The 19762-nt window shown below is 50.7% G+C and overlaps 5 protein-coding genes across 5 annotated transcripts; 1 reads left to right on the top strand and 4 right to left on the bottom strand.

The window, feature by feature from the left end:
- Nucleotides 1–968: 968 nt before the first annotated feature.
- COCMIDRAFT_36994 (uncharacterized protein) lies at nucleotides 969–4791 on the bottom strand (the record flags this gene model as incomplete). The annotated part of the gene is made up of 4 exons (XM_007690044.1): nucleotides 969–2704; nucleotides 2954–3516; nucleotides 3566–4346; nucleotides 4407–4791. 4 exons carry the CDS (start codon nucleotides 4789–4791, stop codon nucleotides 969–971), a joined length of 3465 nt encoding a protein of 1154 aa, XP_007688234.1.
- Nucleotides 4792–5768: 977 nt separating this feature from the next.
- Nucleotides 5769–7768, bottom strand: COCMIDRAFT_5520 (uncharacterized protein; the record flags this gene model as incomplete). Its single annotated transcript, XM_007690028.1, has 4 exons — nucleotides 5769–7187; nucleotides 7379–7610; nucleotides 7660–7695; nucleotides 7752–7768. 4 exons carry the CDS (start codon nucleotides 7766–7768, stop codon nucleotides 5769–5771), a joined length of 1704 nt encoding a protein of 567 aa, XP_007688218.1.
- Nucleotides 7769–8144: 376 nt separating this feature from the next.
- COCMIDRAFT_96138 (uncharacterized protein) lies at nucleotides 8145–8804 on the top strand (the record flags this gene model as incomplete). The annotated part of the gene is made up of 2 exons (XM_007690055.1): nucleotides 8145–8314; nucleotides 8399–8804. The coding sequence occupies 2 exons, from the start codon at nucleotides 8145–8147 to the stop codon at nucleotides 8802–8804; spliced, it is 576 nt and encodes a 191-aa protein (XP_007688245.1).
- Nucleotides 8805–9406: 602 nt separating this feature from the next.
- On the bottom strand, nucleotides 9407–12043 carry COCMIDRAFT_96124 (uncharacterized protein; the record flags this gene model as incomplete). The annotated part of the gene is made up of 1 exon (XM_007690054.1): nucleotides 9407–12043. The coding sequence occupies one exon, from the start codon at nucleotides 12041–12043 to the stop codon at nucleotides 9407–9409; it is 2637 nt and encodes an 878-aa protein (XP_007688244.1).
- Nucleotides 12044–17950: 5907 nt separating this feature from the next.
- Nucleotides 17951–19469, bottom strand: COCMIDRAFT_36990 (uncharacterized protein; the record flags this gene model as incomplete). The annotated part of the gene is made up of 2 exons (XM_007690043.1): nucleotides 17951–19097; nucleotides 19237–19469. 2 exons carry the CDS (start codon nucleotides 19467–19469, stop codon nucleotides 17951–17953), a joined length of 1380 nt encoding a protein of 459 aa, XP_007688233.1.
- Between the last annotated feature and the right edge of the window lie 293 nt (nucleotides 19470–19762).

Genomic DNA, 19762 nt, shown 5'->3' with positions numbered 1-19762 from the left:
TGCAGACATGTAAATAACTGATGTGACCCCCCACAACAGCTTGTGTCGACATCTGCCTATAAAGATACTTTCTCCAGATATCAACAAATTGCACAAATAGTGCTCACCATAACTTTACTACTGATTCGCGCCGTCAAGCGCATTCAGCCTAACCGCCCATATACCCCTAGAATAAACATACCAATGAATAAATCATACAATCCCATTAATGTTCTCTCATCTCGTGATTGTGCTCTTCTTTCAAAAGAACATCCAATGCTCGTTGCGAAATTGATTCTCATAAATAGACCCTTTCCCTTTCTCATCTCATCACTAGCACACTTACACACATATCCCGTCAGCTAAGCATCATCCTTTTTTCTCATGCTTACTATTCACACTATACTTTTCTTCTAACCCTCGCTATTCAAGAAATCCCACCCTTTTGAAATCACACAAGTCACTCATGCCGATTCAAACGGACTTCTTCTATACTCTGCCCGTGAGTAAAATAGTTTATTTGCTGACCTCAACAATATCCATATCTTTGACTCGAGGAGTCAAATCCTTTTTTTTTTTTTTGCTTGGTACATCCATGTATGAATTCTTTTTTTTTCTCTCCCCTTATACGAACAGCCCGGTTCCTTGATGAGAAATTGAGGCAAATGTGTGTTGATGACTTGAACATGTGTAGTGAGTGTTGTATTGAAGTCAATTCCGCAAGTATGTAGTTTAGCTTAGAACTCTTATAATTTTGCATGTAAAGGTGAAGAAGTAATGTTATTCGTGCACGTAGTTTAGTCAAGAGAATATAAAAGGTGTTGCTAGAGCTTTGGGGGGAAAAAAAATCCTGATAACCTGGGTATTTTGTTGCTTACAAACTCAGTTCAAGGGTATATATGTATATTTGTGTGTGTATTATACATACCATGACTCGATGGCATCTCGGCAAAAGGCCGTCTTGACTGTAACAAAAGAAAATGTGATTGCTATTCCTGCTTCGTGCCGAGTTCCATGAGGTCAGTCATGCGACGTATGACTGCTAGACGGGCATTTTTGTGAACAGCGTCGCTGATACCTCCCATACCATATCGCACAAGTAGTTCCATGTCTTCTCCTTCCTCTTCTATCCTCTCATATCTCTCGGTGGCATACTGTAAAGCATCTCGGCCATGCATGTCTTGGTCGGCTATTCCAAGGCCAACAACATCGACAAGATACTCGAGCAATTTGTCAGTCAGGGAGCCTTCTATGGCGGCGGTATGAAGTATTGTCTTCCCACCGTGATCCTTCTTTGTCAAATCGACACCGCTGTCGTGCAGGAGCCGGAGCGTTTGAACGTTAGCGTTGAGCTTTTGGATGTATAGGTGTCCAAGGTGCCGGCCCTTGCTGTCCGAAAAGGTCGCGTTGCCCTCAACCTTCAATAGCAGCTCGCAGATTTCGGGGTTGGTGTAGAAAGGACTTTGGAGGCAAGTTACCAACGGGGTACATCCAGAATCATCAACTGCTACACTATCGGCCCCTTGGCTAAGCAGAAAACGTAGCATGCTGACTCTAATCCAGTTCCCTTGGATGAAGAGATGATGGAGCACGTTTCTTCCAATTTTGTCTCTGGATAGTACAAGTTCCAATGCTTTGTCCCATTTTACTTTAAGAATAGCAATCATGGTTTCGTCGTCCCCGAGTTGAGCTGCATAGTGAAGTGCGTTAAGGCCCGAGTCATCCGTCAGTTCTACATTCGCACTATACTCGAGTAGGAGTTTGACCGATGCATGATTTCCAGCTTTACTGGCAAGGTGTAGCGGAGTTTGTTTTCGTAGGTTGCAACAGTTTGGGTCAGCTCCGGACGCCAGGAGGGTTTGTACCTCAGCGGCGCTCTTCGCCCAGCTATACTCAATACAGTGTAATGGACTTCGTCCTTGGTAGTCCTTTACATTCAGAGATGTCCTAGGATTCTCAAGTAAAAGATTCAATATTTCTTCGCGCATATCAGTCCCCTTTCTTGGTGAAGTGTTCATCCCGTCCTTTTCAACCCTCGCAAAGCCGGACGTAACGTGTCCTTTGGAGATTTTTTCCTTCTGGATATCTCTTATTGTATAATGAGCAAGCTGAGCACAACGTAGTATCAGATGCAGAGGTGTTTCATGGTCATCAGAAAGCGCATTGGGGTCGGCACCATGCTCGAGCAAAATTTTGGTCATTTTGACGTTCAGATTCATGACCGCGAAATGGAGAGGAGTCAGGCCTATTTCCGAGACTGTAGAAATAAGTCCTGCACCTCCCAGGTTAGGTGATTCGATGGTCGAGACCCCAAGTCTCCTGCGACGAGCTCTTGCATCAATCGATGCTTTGGCGTTGATAAGTTGTGTAGCTATAGTATCGAGACCATGTTTGGCACAATAGTGCAGAGGGGTCATGTTGTCCGCATCAACTGCGCTCACTGGTGCACCAAATCTCAGCAAAATGCTGACCAGTGAAGGGGTACATCTTGGCCCTTGAATAGCATGATGCAAGGCGCCTTTGTATTGATCATCTGGACCAACGTTGGCGCCTGCTTCGAGCAATATTTTAGCAATGCACTCATTCCCAGATTCCAAGGCAGCAACAAGTGCGTTACTATATCGATAACCCTTTGCGTTGACCTCGGCGCCGGCATTAAGTAGTAGTTTGACAACACCCTCATGACCTTTGGCCGAAGCTACTTGGAGTGGAGTATCGCATATTCCTCTTCGCACGTTAGGGTCTGCATCCTCGGAAAGGAGGAGGCTTACGACGTTTTCGAGACCGAGTATCGATGCGCAGTATAGAGGGGGTATATCTTTTACCGATTCTTTGTGGCCAACAAAATATGTTCCATCATCCGGGTGGCATATTTGCATCCAAGAGAAGTATGCAGGATTAGTTATAGACAATAGTCGGCAAGCTAATTTGCCGACTTCTGCTTCTTGATCTTCTGCCTTTTTAGCATGTCTACTCCAGAACTCCGCACAATATCTTGCCAGCTTGAATCCCTCCAAGGATTGTTTTGTTACAAGCTCAGGCTTCTGAAACTGGTTAAGGTAACCTAGACACGCCGCAGCCATAGTGCCTTGGCACGCCGTAGCCTGTAAGCTATAAAGAGCTACATGGCCTCGCTTTATTCTGTCTGAGATGAGATATTCTTTGACAGAGTAATGCGCGAGCACAACTACTGACCTAGCTGAATAGCATCGGTGGTCTGTGATAGTGATCAGGCTGGAGCAGATTCTCAGTACGTCGAAGGGGTTTTCTAGCACTTCGTCTCGGTCAAATTCTGGGTTGCGTGAAATGTCAATTGCGATCACTTCTGCGAGTTCTTCTACTGTTAGTGGGCGCTCTGAGAAAGCTAGCCACTGAAGAATGCGGATAGCATATTCAGCATATTCATCGCTGACGCTCTCCAATACGCGTTCGTAGGTCTTGTCCAAGGTGGATGGTAGTGTTTCGAGTGCTTTCCGCAACTTTGATCGATTCAGACACTTCCCGAGCGTGTCCAGCTGGCATGCAGCCCACCGAAACCTAAAGGACAATCAGTCCGGAAAACACAAAGGATTTGAATTAATCGTACATTCCTCTGGAACCCTCCATGAGGGCTATCTCAATCTCTTGCTGCAGAGCGGGGTCCTTTTTCCACTTAACCAAGCTCTTATCGTTAGAAAGTCGCTGGCGGATATACAGCTGTATATCTCTATCGACTAAGTCACTCTGAATGCAGATACTATTCTGCGAATCCACAAGGTCAGTCAAAGCGCTCTTGATATCTGGCTCCTCCCGACTTGTCATGATGAGATGCAGATTCGGAAGCTTCCAGCTAGCTATAGTCTCAAGCATTTTCATCAACTCAGACCATTGAGTACACTCATCTAATGCATCCAGAACGATGTAGACTTGTGGAAACTGCACTATCAGATCGCGTGCTACCTCCAGCAGGCTATTGAAAGCTGGGGGTCGTTTCCCATTATTATGCGAAGAAAACAGGGCGTCGAGACTCAAAGGTATTTCAGCAGACTCTTCTAAAAGTTGAACGACCACCGATCGTAACATCCGCTCGGCATCTTGTTTTTGTATGTCGTTGAAATCGAAGTAGAAGAAGGCAAGAGCATATCCAAGATGCTTGTCGCAATACAGAAAGATGTCTTCCAGGATAGTAGAAATCAAGATAGTTTTGCCGCAACCTGGAATACCATATAGCCATATGCATGACGCACTCTCCAGTTTCCAAGTCTCATAACGCGCTCCATCGAGCAGCCACTGACCGGTGTTATGCTGTCGCTGCTTAAGTGCTTCCAGGTAATTGATTGAAGTGTCTGGTGCTGATAACCATTCCTTCGTCTTGCTCACTTTCTCATCTCTAGCCGCCTCGCTGGCTTTTATTTTTTTGTTCAGTCGGTCCCGTGCACTACTTTCGCCTTCGCCATACAGGATCGACATGTGGATATTAAAAATGCCCAACAACGAGTAGACCTGATCTTCTTCACGCGTTGTCTTTCGTTCTTCAGCCCATCGCATACGCTCCTCTACAGTGAATTTGGAGAGATCATACCCTTGAAGAGCTTCGACCGGTATCTTTGTTATTCTGGAGATCTCCTTGGCGAGTGAATGCTTGTCGCCCAGTAAAACTCCTTCTTTTGAGAAGAACTGGACGCATGATGGAGCAAGAAGCTCTTGCAACGTCCAACCTCGGGTAAACCATTTGCTTTCCGAGAACGCCACGCTTTCCGAGTCACAATCTGTACTAGACACATCGGAGAGGTAAACGTAGCATTTCGATGCGTTACGGTACCACTTGAACATGCACCTGATTGCTTCCGAAAGCTCTGGATCATTGTACTTGTTGATGCAACAGGTATCGATCCAGAAATGGCAAAGGCCGTCTTTTGTAGTTTGTTCCTTGCAAAAGGTGAGTTTGTTATATCCATATTTCTCTTTTCCAGTGCCATTGTACAGGTCCTGATATGTGACTTCATCATCTTCTGCACCCCAAGTGTGTGAAAGAATGGCGTAGGGCGAAATATCACTACGTTGAGGTCCGACGAGGCTGAAATTACCGTCACTTTGAATCTCCAAGAGACGCATCGTAGATGCAATGATATGTGATCCAAAAGAGGAGAGATCAAAGGTTGATATCGAGGACCGGTGTGAGTGACGGTAGATGAAGGGCCTCCGGTCCCCCTTAAGGCTGCTTGGCGGTTAAACTAGCTGAAGTTAGGGAGGCAGTGCAGAGACTAGCCTGTTTGGCTGGTGAATGCCAATCGCGGGGCAAGTGCTTCCATGGGCTGCAGCAGCAGTTGATTTAGGCGACAGAGCTGACTAGAGATATTTGGCAACACCGTAGTGCACTGGAGAGAACTTTGATTATTCTCATCAAGATACGCAAGAAAGATGGGGAACGTATACCACAAATAAGAGCAGTACCAAAGAATGAGTACTCAACAACACAGAGGGATCAGGGATAACATGCATTGGACAGATACTCATGATCATTATTCGCAATCGTATCACATATACCCTCACGCTTGCCACACCATCCAAGCCGCCCGGCTTTTGGTCCCGGTTCCATATCGCAACCCTAGATATACAAATACATGCGGAGAAAAGTACGCCGCTCCAGTCGACCAGAAGCAGAGCCCATAGGGCTGAGAGCAAAAAAGAGAAGATACTCGCCACGCTCAGATCGCTCAACTAAACAAGACTGAATGCACAGTGCACTTGCTGAATTACACAAAGCAACCCGGACTGCACTGTGGAGTAGAAAGTATGGGGCTCGCCAGCTAAGCAGCAGGCTGAACACCGACATCAGCACCGCCACGACCACGGGGAGCACCACGTCCACGGTAGCCGGAGCCGCGACCACCACGCCCGCGCCCGCGTCCACGTCCCCGGCCTCGATAGCCATCGACACTGCCTTGGCCAAAGGTTTCCATGTTCTTCTGACGTTCTTGGCTGCGGAACTCTTGACCACGTGTGGCTGCTTCTTCTCTGTCCTTCAGTTCGCTCGAGATGTTGTCAAAGAATGAGCTCTTGTCATACATGGACCCGCTTGGAATAACAACCTCTTCCTTGTTGGCAGATGCATCTGCTGTGGAAGCCGCGCCTTCACCAAGGGGCGATCCAGAAGCAATAGCCTCTTTGATCAAATCCTGCTTGTTGAATTTGGCGTTTGCGGATTCGAAATCAAAGTCAGTTGTAGGGACCTCCATCTTGGGATGTTGTGAGTGAAGACCACCCCGGCCTCCTCTTCCACCCCTGCCACGGAACTCGCCAGTACCCCGTTGACGCGGCGCATGCTGGCGACTCTGATCACGCATCCCCTCAACCTTCTGCGCCAAGTTGTTCATAGGATCCGAAGCAGGTGCTTGGCCTTGAGGCTGGCTCTGACCTTGACCCTTGTTCTGAATGTTGAGCTTTGCCATGGCCTCAGCCACAGCGGCAGTCGCCAACTGCGTAGCATTCTGTTGTTGGGCAGCACTAGGGACTTGAACAGTGGCAACAGCGGCAGCGGCCTGTTGGTGCCCGTGAGGTGCCGTCTTGCTAGCCCTCGGGCTTGGAATGGGAACAGCAGGAATAATCCGCCCTCCTTTTGGTCCACTGGGCGCACCCTTTCCTGGGGCCGACTGCTGAGTGTTCTGAGGATGGGGTGGTGCCAAAGCAGCCGATACATCAGGCTTAGAATCGATTGGCGGTGGCGGAGCTTGTTTCGCACCAGCGGGTGTGGGAGTAGCGCCAGAACCCTTTGCACCGTTCTTTGGTTTGGCCGACGCACCGTCTGCCTCTGCAACCTTGGGCTGTTGCGCTTGACCAGATTTCTCATCTTTGCCAGCTTGGGGTCCTGGACCTCGCGGGCCTTGTGGAGGTTGGTTTTGGTTTAGGCCTGGAGGGCCGATGGGCATGTTTGGTGAGAACGGACCGGGGGGCTGGTGGAAGCCCTGACCAGGGGGGAACCATCCAGGAGGGGCGCCAAACGGAGGCATGCCAAAAGCGCCTGGAGGTCCGCCAGGAGGGAAAGGACCTGGGCCTCCAGGGAACCCACCCTGAGGGCCAAACCGATTGCCATAGGGACCTCCAGGGCCGCCAAAAGGTGGGTAGCCACCAGGGGGGAACTGACCAGGCTGAGGGAAGTTCTGCGGTGGCTGTTGGCGACCGGACACGTCTTGTGGGCTGCTTTCTTGCCGTGCCTGAGCTTGTTGTACCTGCGGCGCATGCGTCGCGTCAGCTTTAGCTTCAAAGGTAATTGAACAAGAACCAGCTTGTATGTAAAGGTCTCAGAAGGAAGGCAACGGAAAATATCCACACGGTTTTGCGCTCTCGGTGGTTTAATGATTTACATCCGAAAATTTTACATCACCGGACAAGAAGAAGAAAAGAAGGGATGTAGACTTACTCCGATGATGGCGGGGTCCTGTGGCATGGCAGGCTGCGCCTTTTCCTTTACCGGCTCCTCAATGCGCAAGTCCTTGACATCGCTACCGCGGAAGACAATCTGCTCATACACGACGTCTGATGGAGGGTACTCGTCTTTGCCACCCTTGCGGCCTTCTGTACCAAAGGATCGCACATTGTCTAGTGAGACTGTGGAAGCTTCTGAGTTGATCTCGACGAGAGTGCCGACATAGCTATGGCGAGTCAATGGCTGCAATAACCCAGCATCAACTGGGTACTGACCGAATGTCGCTTTTCGAGATGAGGGAAATGCGAGATCTGTGCGTCGCAGGTCAGTTGGAGCTTGAACGGTATTCAGTGCAGCCGCGACTCACCCAATGAACTCGGACATGGCTGTGTAAGGTGGGTATCAAAACAGGTATGAAAGGAATGGAAGCTCAAGGAGAAAAGAAAGGGCTGGTAGAATTTGGGAAAGTCGTAAAGTTGATGGGGGAGGGAAGTGAGGGAAGGTCGGAGAGAGGTTGGTCGTGGGACGAAGCTGAGAGAAACTTGGCGCATGTTTAGCGAGGCGTAGCCTGGGAGCTTGAGCCTCCTGCCGGCCAACCTTTACCCCACACTGCCTCATGTACCACGTTCACGACGTACATTGTCTGGGCTTACAGATTCATGCGCGTTGATCCATGACCAAGCGAATCACATGACCCTCGAGGTCGCCGAGTCTTTTGTTTCTGACTATTTTTATACCGGGTAACGGGTGAGGTTGAGCCATGAGCGTCACCACGGATGGACTAGACGACGTCTACGAAGCGTTAGAGCGGTATAACTGGGACGATGATGTGGAGTTTCAGGCTGGTTTGCAAGCGATCATAGGCAGCAACAGTACGCCAGAGCAAACGACTGAGCTAGCATTACGGGCGCGGTGTTTTTATTACGCGAGGTATGTACAAACGCAGCAGCCGTAACGGTGAAAGTGAACCATGTTGGGTTATTCTGTCAAATTATACTGATTCAGATTGCGTAGGAAATACAACAAAAACATTGATTTTGACGCTTACAAAGCCTACCGCAACGCCCGCAACCGGCCACCTCCTACACCCCCCAGTTCAACCAATGTACTTGCATCCTCTGTCATAGACGAAGAATTACCCTCTACCACCACAAGCACCGCTACTCCCCCTACAACTACCGAACCAAGCGGCATTCTTCCCTCGCCTCCAACCGCAACCGAGCCGCCCGCACCTTACCCTACCAGCTTCGCCCACATAGTCGAATTGATCACGAGCGGAAAACCAGTACCAGGTATCAAGGAGATTCCGCCTACAGTGCTAGAAGGACAAGGGACGCAAGCGACGAAGCCCAAGCGGAAGAAGCCATGGGAAAAGGACGAGGTTTCTGTCGAAGCTGCCAAAGAAGCGAGTAGTATTTAAATGCGTGATTTGATTTCTGGTCCCTAGGTTTGCTTAAGTAGTCAGAGATGATTTAAGGGATATAGATGTAGAGGGAAATGACTTTTTAATGATCACAGGAAGTGGGTGTCATGCAAAATGGCCCTCAGCGCATCTAGCTCTCCAACTTATTTACTGCTCGAAGGTGATTTGAAGGATGATGTATAGACTTGAATGTCTTGCGGAAAATCAATGAAGCGGAACACAGTGTTAAAACTAAGGGAGTCTTCCAAACCCACATATGCAATACCATTTATCAAGAAACAAAGCACCGCCTCAATCAACCACTACCACAACACCAATGCACGCACAGTCAAAAGAACAGAAATAAAAACGAACTTCATATACTAAAACTATCTACATGCAGCAAGACTAAAATGAATAATCCCCTTTCATCCAGAAAGGAGTACGAACCCGAAATGGTCCCAACAGCAGCTACACAACAACACTGGGGTATATAACAAATCCCAACCACCCAATCCAATCCAACCCAACACACCCTATATACGCCAAACATATCTTATACAAATTCACCCTTGGATGAATATAAAACACATGAAAAAGGGGGAGGGAAGGCGACAACCTCACAACACAGCCTCAAGAATCCTATCCTTGAGCTTCCCCACCTCCTCCCTACTCTGCCAAAGCTGACTCCTAGCATCCAGATACCTACTCTTCCAACTCTCCGCATTCGGATCCGCCCCAGACACAGCAGCATCCCGGGTGGCCTCAGCATCATCCTCCGGATCCATAACAGCAGACATATCCAACCCTTTAGCAACCCACTCGCCCGTCAAGCCCCCAAATGCCACGTTGAAAAAGACATCAAACGTCTCCTTGATATTGCGCGCACCATGTCTTCCCGCAGCGGTGGAAGATTCCGTCTCGTCATCATCTTCCTCCTCGTCAACAGGTGATTCATACCCATCGCCGCCGACGCGAAACCGCACGCACTCGACGCGCCGCACACCACCGGTGGGTCCACCAGCGCCGACGCCCACGGTAGAGGCGAGACCGAGACAGCTGCTGATGGCGATGCCGAGGGCGTAGTCGCTCATGAGTTTCGTGGGAGCAAGGGAGGTAGGTGGTGGCTTGGCGTGGAGCGGCTGTAGGATTGCAGAGGCGAGGCGCTTGGCTTCGTTGCCTCGTAGGCGCTTGCGTCGCCCGGATAATGGGGCGCGTATTAGTTCTGCTGCTAGCGCGCGGTTCAGCGTCTCGAGGGGGACTGCTGAGGGCAATTGTGGTGATGTTGAGGGGAGTTCGGGTTCTGGTTGTGAGTGTGTTGGTGGCGGTGGTCGCGGTTGCGCAGGCGTCTCGGATGGGGTGAGGTTCCCGTGGTACGTCTGATGGGTTGGTCGGTGTTGCTTCTCGTACATGCTTTGTTGCTCGTAGGCGTTTGCAGGCGAGACCTGGGTGGACGCGGCGCTTATCGGGGATGGTCCTAGTCCAGTGCTTGGGGAGTCGTTTTGTAATCCGTTAACAAGCACAGTTGGTGTAGTCAGGCGTACTACTGGATTACCAACATTGGGAGGAACCTGGAGACTCAACCGTTGCTTCTGTGGCGCACCTACTGCAGATTGTCCCTCGATTTTCGATGGAGAAACGGCAGACGCAGGTGTTGGTGGGAAACGAACAGAGCCCTCCGGGGCTGGTGGGTCCGAATGCGCTCGCTCAACTATTGGAGTCAAGTTGCCTGGGTTTCGATCAATGGGCGGCCCTTCTTTGGTCTTTGGATTTGCTGGAAATGTTACAAAGGGCCCGTCTCTGATCGAACGATTACTAGGAGGCCGACCGCGAAGTTTGCCAGTGGCAGTTCCGCTGTTGGATGACCAAGCCGATGATACAGCAGGACCATGACGCCGGCGAGAGCGTGATCTGGTGCTGGAGGGCGTGACGGCCGATTGTGGTTCGTCAAAAAACGGATACGCAGACTGTGGGGTGACAGCAGAAAGCGGGTGTGGTGTATGAGGCGCATCCTGTGTATTCACACGCCATCGTGCATGATGTCCGCCCATTGGTGATTCCGTGTAAGGAGTAAGACCACTCTGACCTAGACGACTTGGAGCCGAGACTGCAGTGTTGGCGGAAGAGGGAGTGACAGTTGAGACTGCAGTCCATGGATCTTGTGGTGTCAGAAAGCCTCCATGCATGTTGTTTGGATGCGCGCTAGTAGGGTATGCGGATTGCGGCTGCAATACATTGCCGAATGCCACATTCGTATCTAGCTGGGGTCGTTTACGAGCTGGAGTGCTTTCGTCAAAGTCTATATCGTCCTCTCCGTCATCGGCCTTTCGGCGCCCGCGCTTGGGCTTGAACTTGGGGTCGAGAGCCCTGATGGCCAGGTCTTCCTCGAGAGGCACGCCATCACGCCCTTGGCTTGGAAAAGGCTGATGAGGAGGTGGTATTTGTAAATAATAGGGGTGCTGCTTTCCCAGTAGGTATTCAAAAAACGCATCAATATGCATAGCGCGCATCCATCTTTTCAATCGCACAGAGTACTGCTGCACTTTTTGTGTGCTCTGTCCTTCATCTGTGTTTGGCGGCTTCACACCCAGGTCCAGAGCCAGCTGTGTCCAGGTCTTTATTTCTTTTGCGTCAAACTTGCGGATCAACTCAAAGAGGGCCCATGTGCTAAAGGCATTGCCGTCGCTTTTGGGCGGCGTGCGGAACAGCTTGACTAGCTCGGTAGTGTCGGTGGTAGTAGGGAAGTTTGGATTGCAGTAGAGGATGAAGGCGGCGTAGGCATTGTCAATGGTGTCGTCGGATACGTCGCGCGGGGGCGGGTCGCGGTCGGCGGGCTCGAAGTGGGCAGTACCCGGGCGCGGCTGGCTGGTGGGTGAGATGGCGGAGAAGCGCGGCGAGGCATTCGCAGAAGCCGGGGGAGTCTGGGAGCTGCGCATGTCGCCATAGAAGCCGTGGGCGAGATGTCCGGTATTGTCAGGCTGAAGTAGATGGCCTGATGGCGTGTGCACATTACGGCTGGCACCTGTGCTCTGATCCAGTCCCGGGTCAATCGCTGCGACACCACTGCTGCTGCCACTGCCTCCACCGCTGCCGCCGCCGGCACCGCCACCTGAATGCCGGAAGGGCGAGTAGGACGGCCCGCTGCCGGGGCCTGGGTGGTCGTAGTGGGTGTGTGTATGGGTGTGGGCGTGGGAGTGGCCGTTGGCTGTCAGGAGGGAATGGTCCGTTTGTCCCTCCTCGCCAAAGTCGACGTGCATGGTTCTTTGGGTTCTTCGCGATGTAACGCTCTATCTCTCTCAGCTGCTCCCGCTGCCGATCAGCATGCCATGAGGGCGCAGTGATGAGTCGCGACCGCGCTAATGTCAGCAATAGGCCATGGATATGCCCCGAGGAGCGCGCGCGACAGTCTGGTTCTTCTGGTCCACGGGTTCCCTCTTTGCTGGCTGGACTGGATGGACCGAGAAGAAGAGGGCGGAAGGATGGAGCGGCTGCTGTCGCAATGGGGCCTGCAAACACAGCGCGAACCAGGCCAGGGATAGGATGCGAAGCGCCCAGCGCCGTCGCTGTGCAATTACTACTATTATTCCTTCTTCTTTGTCGCCACGCGGGAGCGATGCAGCGCAAGCCAATACGTCGATGCGCGCTGTCTGGTCGCGTCGTGGGGAGGGTCCGGGTTGATGGTGATAATTTGCGGTCCTTGATGTGCTTTTGGCGGGTCAGGCCTGGCTGCTTCGGGGACATTTTGTTGACTTAAGGCAGCTGAGCATGTCCGCTTCTATTTTTGGCCTTGTCCGAACACATCGCTCTCCCACCACCCACATGGCCCCATGTCGCCGCTGCTGCAGCATCATCACGCCTGGCTGCGCGGTGCTGTCTTGTGACTGGCCATCCAGCTACGCTCCACCGTCGACTTGCGACGCTTCTACCTGGGCTGGCCACGTTACCAGGCCCTCATAGGACTCTTGCACCGCTACACAAGACCTCAACGCGGCCGACGAAACATTACGTCTTGGCCCCACCACTACCCACCTCCACAAGGGCGTCCGAGAATAACAGTCCGGTCGAACCTGTACTCCATGTTGCAACAAAGCCGCGAAAACACTGTCACAGCAGGGCGTCCGCATTGTCAGCATTCCGGATAACCGTCCAAATCAAGGCCACATGTCTCAGTATCCGCAACACGGCTGGCCTGATCCAAGTCTGCCTAATCCATACGCTAATTCACAATCCAAAACACTACAGCAAAGTGGGGAGATGTCTATGTTCGATTTCAGCCTTATTAATTTCGTGGGGTTTTGTGCGGCCCGCATGCTTGATTCGCCGTTCTCGCCAAACGTCCTTGATTGTTTCAAATGCAGTAAGCATCATCTTTACCCCTCAACTCCACCTGTCATCTGGACACTTCAATATATCTCAAATCTGCTCCATTTGAAAAGTTTGGTATATATAGTCATGGCAAATTTCCGTTGGTCACTATATGTGCCGCAAGCATCTGTCAGACGATTATAGGAAGTGTCAGGTCATGTCTAGGGGGCACTCTGCCGGTTATGACCTCTAGTTTACATGACGGGTCGTATAAAGAGCCCTGTAGAGTCATAAGGTTTGCAGCAAGTGTATGAATGGTCTAACAGGCAGCACTTTACCCTTGTTATATCCACCCGTCGTTCCCAAGCCATAGCGGCTGTCGGGCTTGATCACTTCAGGGTCTTTCAATGGAACAAACCTTGAATAAGCAGTCTTGGTTTAGGGTTGAAGGTCGTGTGCTTCATCCCGTTGATTTTCACAGGGACACTTGCTAGAAATATGCTGTGAGACATCGTAGTGTGGGGTTAGTTTGGGGGTTGAGGGTGTCTATGCCAGACACAATGATGTCGTCATACATACTCACCCTTTTATCCGGACACTGAGTTGGTGTATTAACGTGTGAAGTCACTACATAACTCCTTTTTCTCTCCCTCTATAAGAGCGTTCTATGCTCTAATCCACGAGTTATCATAATTCGTTTTGCCGTTATCCCGTTTAAGGAACTACTTGGCATGCGCAATAGCGGGATGGTCAGTGGAATGGTAATGCCATCCCAATAGCCGGTCTTCCCATTCAAGCTTCCCTTTCTTATGTCAATGTTCATATTTACCAAGGCCACGTGTTATTCATGAAATCTAGTGTTCAAATAAAAACGTACACATTCTCTTGCATTATATAAGCACAGAGCATATAACATACTACTTCCACATTCCTTCGTGTACTTATGTAAGTGGACACAATTTATAGTCGCAGTGTTTTGCAATTATTACACATGTGGATAGAAAACAGCAGAGAATTGTAGTCATAATAGCAACAATCGCTCCGCATCATTGGTGTGGTCTAGTATTAGCACTACTAAATACAGAATTCATAGTGTTAGCCAAACCCGTAGATCGCCTACACGTGTCCGAACAAAAGAGACTACAAAGGGCGAGATACTACATACAAACTTTCCTACACTTTTGTCCTTTTTGCATCCTAGAAAGTCTTTGTGTGATTATCTGCCACTCTTTGGGCGTCATCATGAGCAGGGACACGGAAGGCTACTACTGATATTGAAAGAATTGATAAACACTCCAGTGGGCATCGTATATGCATAATAAGACCAATTCATCGTGTTACTACGGTCAAGGAAAAGAAGGAGGATAGCTTGTGGTTCGAGATAGGCAAATACACATGACCAACATGACCTTGGCATGTGTAGTAACGGGCCCAAGTACTGTTCAATCAGAACCAGAACTACAACTCTTTATTTGTTTTCAATACGGCAGTAATCTAATCAAATTCAACGCAAGTTCTTCCATGTCTCACGAGCGGCATGATATGTTCATCCCAGAGCCAAGTCCAAGCAAAAAGATACGCTAAAGTCAGTGCACAGCATACCTCGTATAAAATAGTCCACCTCTATCCCACCACCTCATCAGCCTTCACAACTCCACACCTACCACCCCTTCACGCGGCGTCTCTCTCCTCGGAACACTCACCCAGCCACTCACAATTCCACCGCTGAAAGATCCGATCATCGAAAAAAACCTGCCCATCACATCCCCCTATACCCAACCCCCAAAGTAGCCACAAAGCAAGCTAAGCCACTAACCCCCTAAGAGTAGATCTTACATACACAAGCGCCCGCCAACTCCCTTTTCCTTGCGCCTCACTACCCACATCCGTCCACCATGCACCCCGCACTATCCTATTCGGGCGCAGAGTCAGGCCCCCAAAAGGGGAACCGCCTTGCGTAATAGTGCCGAATGGAGGCAGCCGGGCGATTACAGAAAAGGGGAATGTGCAAGATTGCACATGGCATACGGGGATGCAGGGCGGCCACGGACTGTCGATCAAAAGCGAGAGAGAGAGAGAGAGGAGGGATTGAGGGGTGTTTGTGCACTGGGTTGCGCGAGTAAGGTAAAGGTGGGTGTGCAAGGGTTCGAGATGTGGCGATTGATAGATTGATGGATTGTTTGTACTTTTTTGATCCTCCACATAGATGCACATATATATACATGTATATGTACGTAGTTATGATTTATACAAACGAATACTTGAAGTACAAACACACCATCACTCTATTCCTCGTTCCAAGAAAAACAAAAAAACTCTCCCAAGGAAACAAATTATCCCATGTTCCTTAAACCCCGTCAAGCCACCAAAAATCAACCAGCAAAAGAGAAACCACCCTAGCTCAACGGCCCGACTAACAACCAATCTTGCTTACTTACTTACAAAGAACCAGCCAGCTCCCAGGTGAAAAAAAAAAGTGAAATTGTCAGCAGAGCATGACCTTGGCCTTTTCTAGCCTTGCAAGGCCTACGTAACGTACCTGTTTTGTTTTTGTTTTGAGAATCCAGAATTCTACTTTGTAATCTACTACTATGTAGACTCACGTGCGGGAGGGAGGGATTTGCCTTGTTCATCTAGCGCCCTCCATTTACACTACACCCTGCTCTCCTGTCCTATGTCCATCCACCCAAGACCATCAACCACGCAGATACGCGCAATGCTGCCATCTCCATCTTTCGCATCTAGGCGCATCTAGCATCCATCTCCCGCCCCTAACCCCCAACCTCGCCTCCTCCGCCCTCCGCTCTCCTCCGCCCAAACCTACCTTTCACCTACCCATACCCATACCCATACCCTTCCATCTGACTAATCCCTACTCACTCCCCTTCTTACGTCCGTACGACTTCCCTTCCATCTTCTTCCCTGATCCCTACACCCTTGAACCCCGGTCTGTCAAACCCGGCTGCACGCGTGTGCGTCTACGCACGGCTTCCGTTTCACACTTTCTCTTTCTCTCTCCCTCCAACGCTCGCTCCAACCCGCGATCGATGCGTTTTTTTTTGCGTGTGATGAAACACTGGGTCGGTAAGTGGAGGGCGCAAGGGGGGGGGGATTTCTCGGGGGTATCTATCTACTTAGTACATCGCGATTGACGTATCTGGATTCGCATTTAGCGTTCTTGGGGGGGTTTGTACGTAGTGGCTAAGGGGGAGATGGTCGCGATGGTGATGCTGGGTTGTATGGGGAAGTAGGCGCGAGATGAGGCACGTGAGCATATATGTCTTTCAGCGAAAGGGTAAGGGGGGAAAAAGCTGATTGGTGCGAAAACCCATCATCATCCTAATCCACCTCGAGTACCTCTCCACATTGAACCGTCGTTCAGCGGGTATCGTACCACCTCCACCTCGCACTACTTTTTTTTTTTCACATGCTCGCGCAACCACGCAAACAACCGAACAGAAAAAAAAATTAATTGTAAGCGCGGGACGGAGATATGACGTGATTTTCCATACTACGGAGATGGCAGAGAGATCATTTGACCCGGTGGGATGAAAAGTATCGGTCGGTCGGACGGAAGATATGGAAGAAAGTAGCTAGCTACATTCACCAACGATTGCGAAAGAGAGAGAGAGATAGAGAGAAGGGGAAAAAAAAATAAGCGGGTTGTAAATGGTGAGGTTGAACCTGGTAAGAGGTAGATAGTGTGATTTGAAACTAGTTGTTTCTTTCTTTGCTGGGTGTTTGTGGATTTTTTAATCTATCTGCGGGAGAAAGTTAGATCATGAATACGAGAAGGAAAAAAACGGGAATCCCGATGAGTTGGTTTCAACGGAAGAAAAATGGTAAGACGACAAATCCTAGTAATGACATCACTATCACTATTCTGCTTTTCAGTTGCAATACACAGCAGAGGATAAGGGCACAAAAATTGAACAATGCACACGGATTTCCCATTTTTCTGAGGTAGCTTTAAGGTTTTAAAAAAAAACCCCTTTCGGAGTCTGGATATAGTAGTAGATCAAAAAAAAGACTCGGTCTTGTCTTTTGCGAAGAAAAACTTTCTTTGCCATCTTCTCCTCATCCTCCACTTTGAATTAACCACCTCGAATTTTTTTCTCTCCTTCGCACTCCCCTCCATTTCCTCCACTGCCTGCCATTGCCGAAAAACAAGGTATCACGTTCCCAACAAAAAAACCCCATGGACCATAGTAAATGCCAAAAGAGAAAATGAATAAAAAGGCGGAAACCGGAAGTCCCGCCAGCCGACTCTTCAGAAAAGAGGGGCTAGAAGAAAAAAGAGGGTGCGAAGAGAGGAGTTGTTCGTGTCATGAGACATGTCGTGTTTCAAGACGAGGGATGTCCCGCTTCAGCCACGAACAAACAAAAGATGGTCCCCCTTGCTTTGTCTACCCTCTTCTCGTTGCGAATAACTCGTGGAAACCATAACTCGAAAAGGAAAACAAAAAGGACATTTGGAGACCAAATCGGGTAACCCAGGATTATTTCAAGGAAATCTGGACATGGGAAATAAATAAAAAAGGTTGCGTGTGGAGTGGTGTGGGGGTATAACCGTGCGTTGCCCATGGACGGCTAAGAGCTGTCACTAAACGTATGAAAAAATTGGTGGCGCAGATTTCCCTAAATAATAAATGCCGAGTCGAAAAGGGTAATAATGAACATCGCACGAGGGCGTGTTGAAAATAGAACCAGGTATGATGACGAAGCGAGAGTGGTGCACTACGGACATGATGAACTCCGACATGCGCCATGGGTGTGTGTGTAAGAGGGAAATGGAAAATGACGGTGAGAAAAGAGAAATTGCAGTAGACAAAAGAGCATTGACGGTAGTGGCAAAAACATTACGAGTGGAATAGATCCCAGGCTCTTGCGCAAAGTCCAATGAATTCCTCCTTCTTTCTGAGCTGCGTCTCTGGCGAGTCGCGGCCAGCGCCGAATGGGCCCAGACGAGGCTGTTGGCGGCCGAGTGGAGGGGTGCCGTTGTCTTGCTCATACTCGTCACGGCCACGTCTCCGGGAGCTAGTGCTGCGCTGCGACTCTGGGCGGACATGGTGTGCTGATGAGGCGTTCTTATTGGGCATTGGCGATGGGGGCGTTGGGGGCTGGTGGCCACCGTAGTGGACCAATCGGGGAAGCAGATCTTCTCGACCACCTGACATTTGCTGGACGGCCTCCTCAGCAGATTTGTACTCGCGGGGCCTTGATGTTGGCGGAGGCTGAGTGAACTGTGGGGGCGGGAAGCTGGGTGATTGCATTGGGGGCTGTACGTTGGAGTGCGAAGAGTGTCCAGGGCTGCCGTTGTGGTAGGCGTTGCGTGCAGTTCCAAGAGGCTCCGGGAAGACGTCCGAGATGGGTGGTAACCGATTGCTGGTCTGCTGGGCCGGGACATGGTGAATGTGGGAAGACTGTGACAGGTTGGATGGTGCGTTGGTGTGTCTTGATGAGGGTGCATTGCTGCGCAGGCCAGTAAAGGTTTGGTTGAGAGGCGCCGACTGGATGACACGGTCATTTGCAAACGACTGGTGTGAAGGAGGCGCAATAGAGAGGGCTGGAGGAGGGCCCTTGCGGCGCGAGGTCTGGGGAGTCTTTATTGTGCGGCCAAAGGCGCCAATCTCTGTGCCTGGACGGGGTTCGTCTGCCTCGGATGGGCCTCCCTTGCCGTGCTTCTGGCGGGCCTCGATAATCTGTCTCTGGCGCTCTCTTACATCGAGACTACGTTGGAGCTGCTCACGCATGGTGGGGTCCTGAGTGTGGAAGCCAGGTGACAGGCAAGCCAGGCCTACATCGAGCAGCTGGCCAGAGGGGCGGGCTGTAAGGGCACCGGACGAGTGGACAATGTTGTGGTTGGAGAGGTTAAGGCGCTGGGGTCGGTGCCGGGTGGTGGTGGGCATGTCTGGGGAGGAGGGCTCCTTCTTGACGACTATCTTGGGGGCCGGGCCGCGGGATCTGCGCGACGAGGGACGGTTAGACATGAGTGACATGATGTCTCTGTGTGGAGGGGACATTGAGGTGGAGGTGGGTGACGAGGCCGACATTGGACGGCACGAGGGAGAGTGAGAGGCAGAGGAAGAAGAAGAAGAAGAAGAAGAAGAGGTAGAAGATCGGGAGGAAAGACTAAACGACGTACGAAAGAGGGGAGCGCTTTGCCTCTGCTCTGTGCTGTGCACCTGGACTGGAGGAGGTAGGTGAAGCATTGTCGTGGGGGGGCAGTTTGTTTGTGCGAGAGGTAGGCGTCAGTTGGTGGGGAGAGGAAGTCGAGGGCGCAATGGGAGCATATGTCCTCGAGGAGCCTACGCCGTCGACGGGCGCTGGTGCCGCATGCTGGGCAGGGGCCGGGGGATTGGCGACAACGGTGGTCATGGTCGCGTGTGGGCGCCGGTGTGAGAAAGCAATGGGTCGGGGCAGGTTGATTGTAGGAGGGTGAGTGTGGCAGGGTCTTGTAGGAAGTCCGCTACACTAAGTGTCGAGGGATGTGCGCAGCCGGGGCAGATTAGAGGCTGGTGCAACACGGGCGCCGGGGGGTGGAGGATGGCAGGGAGGAGGGTGGGCTAGCGAAGCGGGGCAGGCGACGAGTGCTACGGGCCAGCAAGCCAGCAAGCAAGCAGGTAGACGGGTGGCGTGCAAGCAAGTGGAGAAGGCGAGAGAGAGAGGGT

Source organism: Bipolaris oryzae (assembly GCF_000523455.1).
Source record: "Bipolaris oryzae ATCC 44560 unplaced genomic scaffold scaffold_70, whole genome shotgun sequence".
Lineage (NCBI taxonomy): Eukaryota > Fungi > Ascomycota > Dothideomycetes > Pleosporales > Pleosporaceae > Bipolaris > Bipolaris oryzae.
This window is presented reverse-complemented; position numbering and strand designations above follow the sequence as displayed.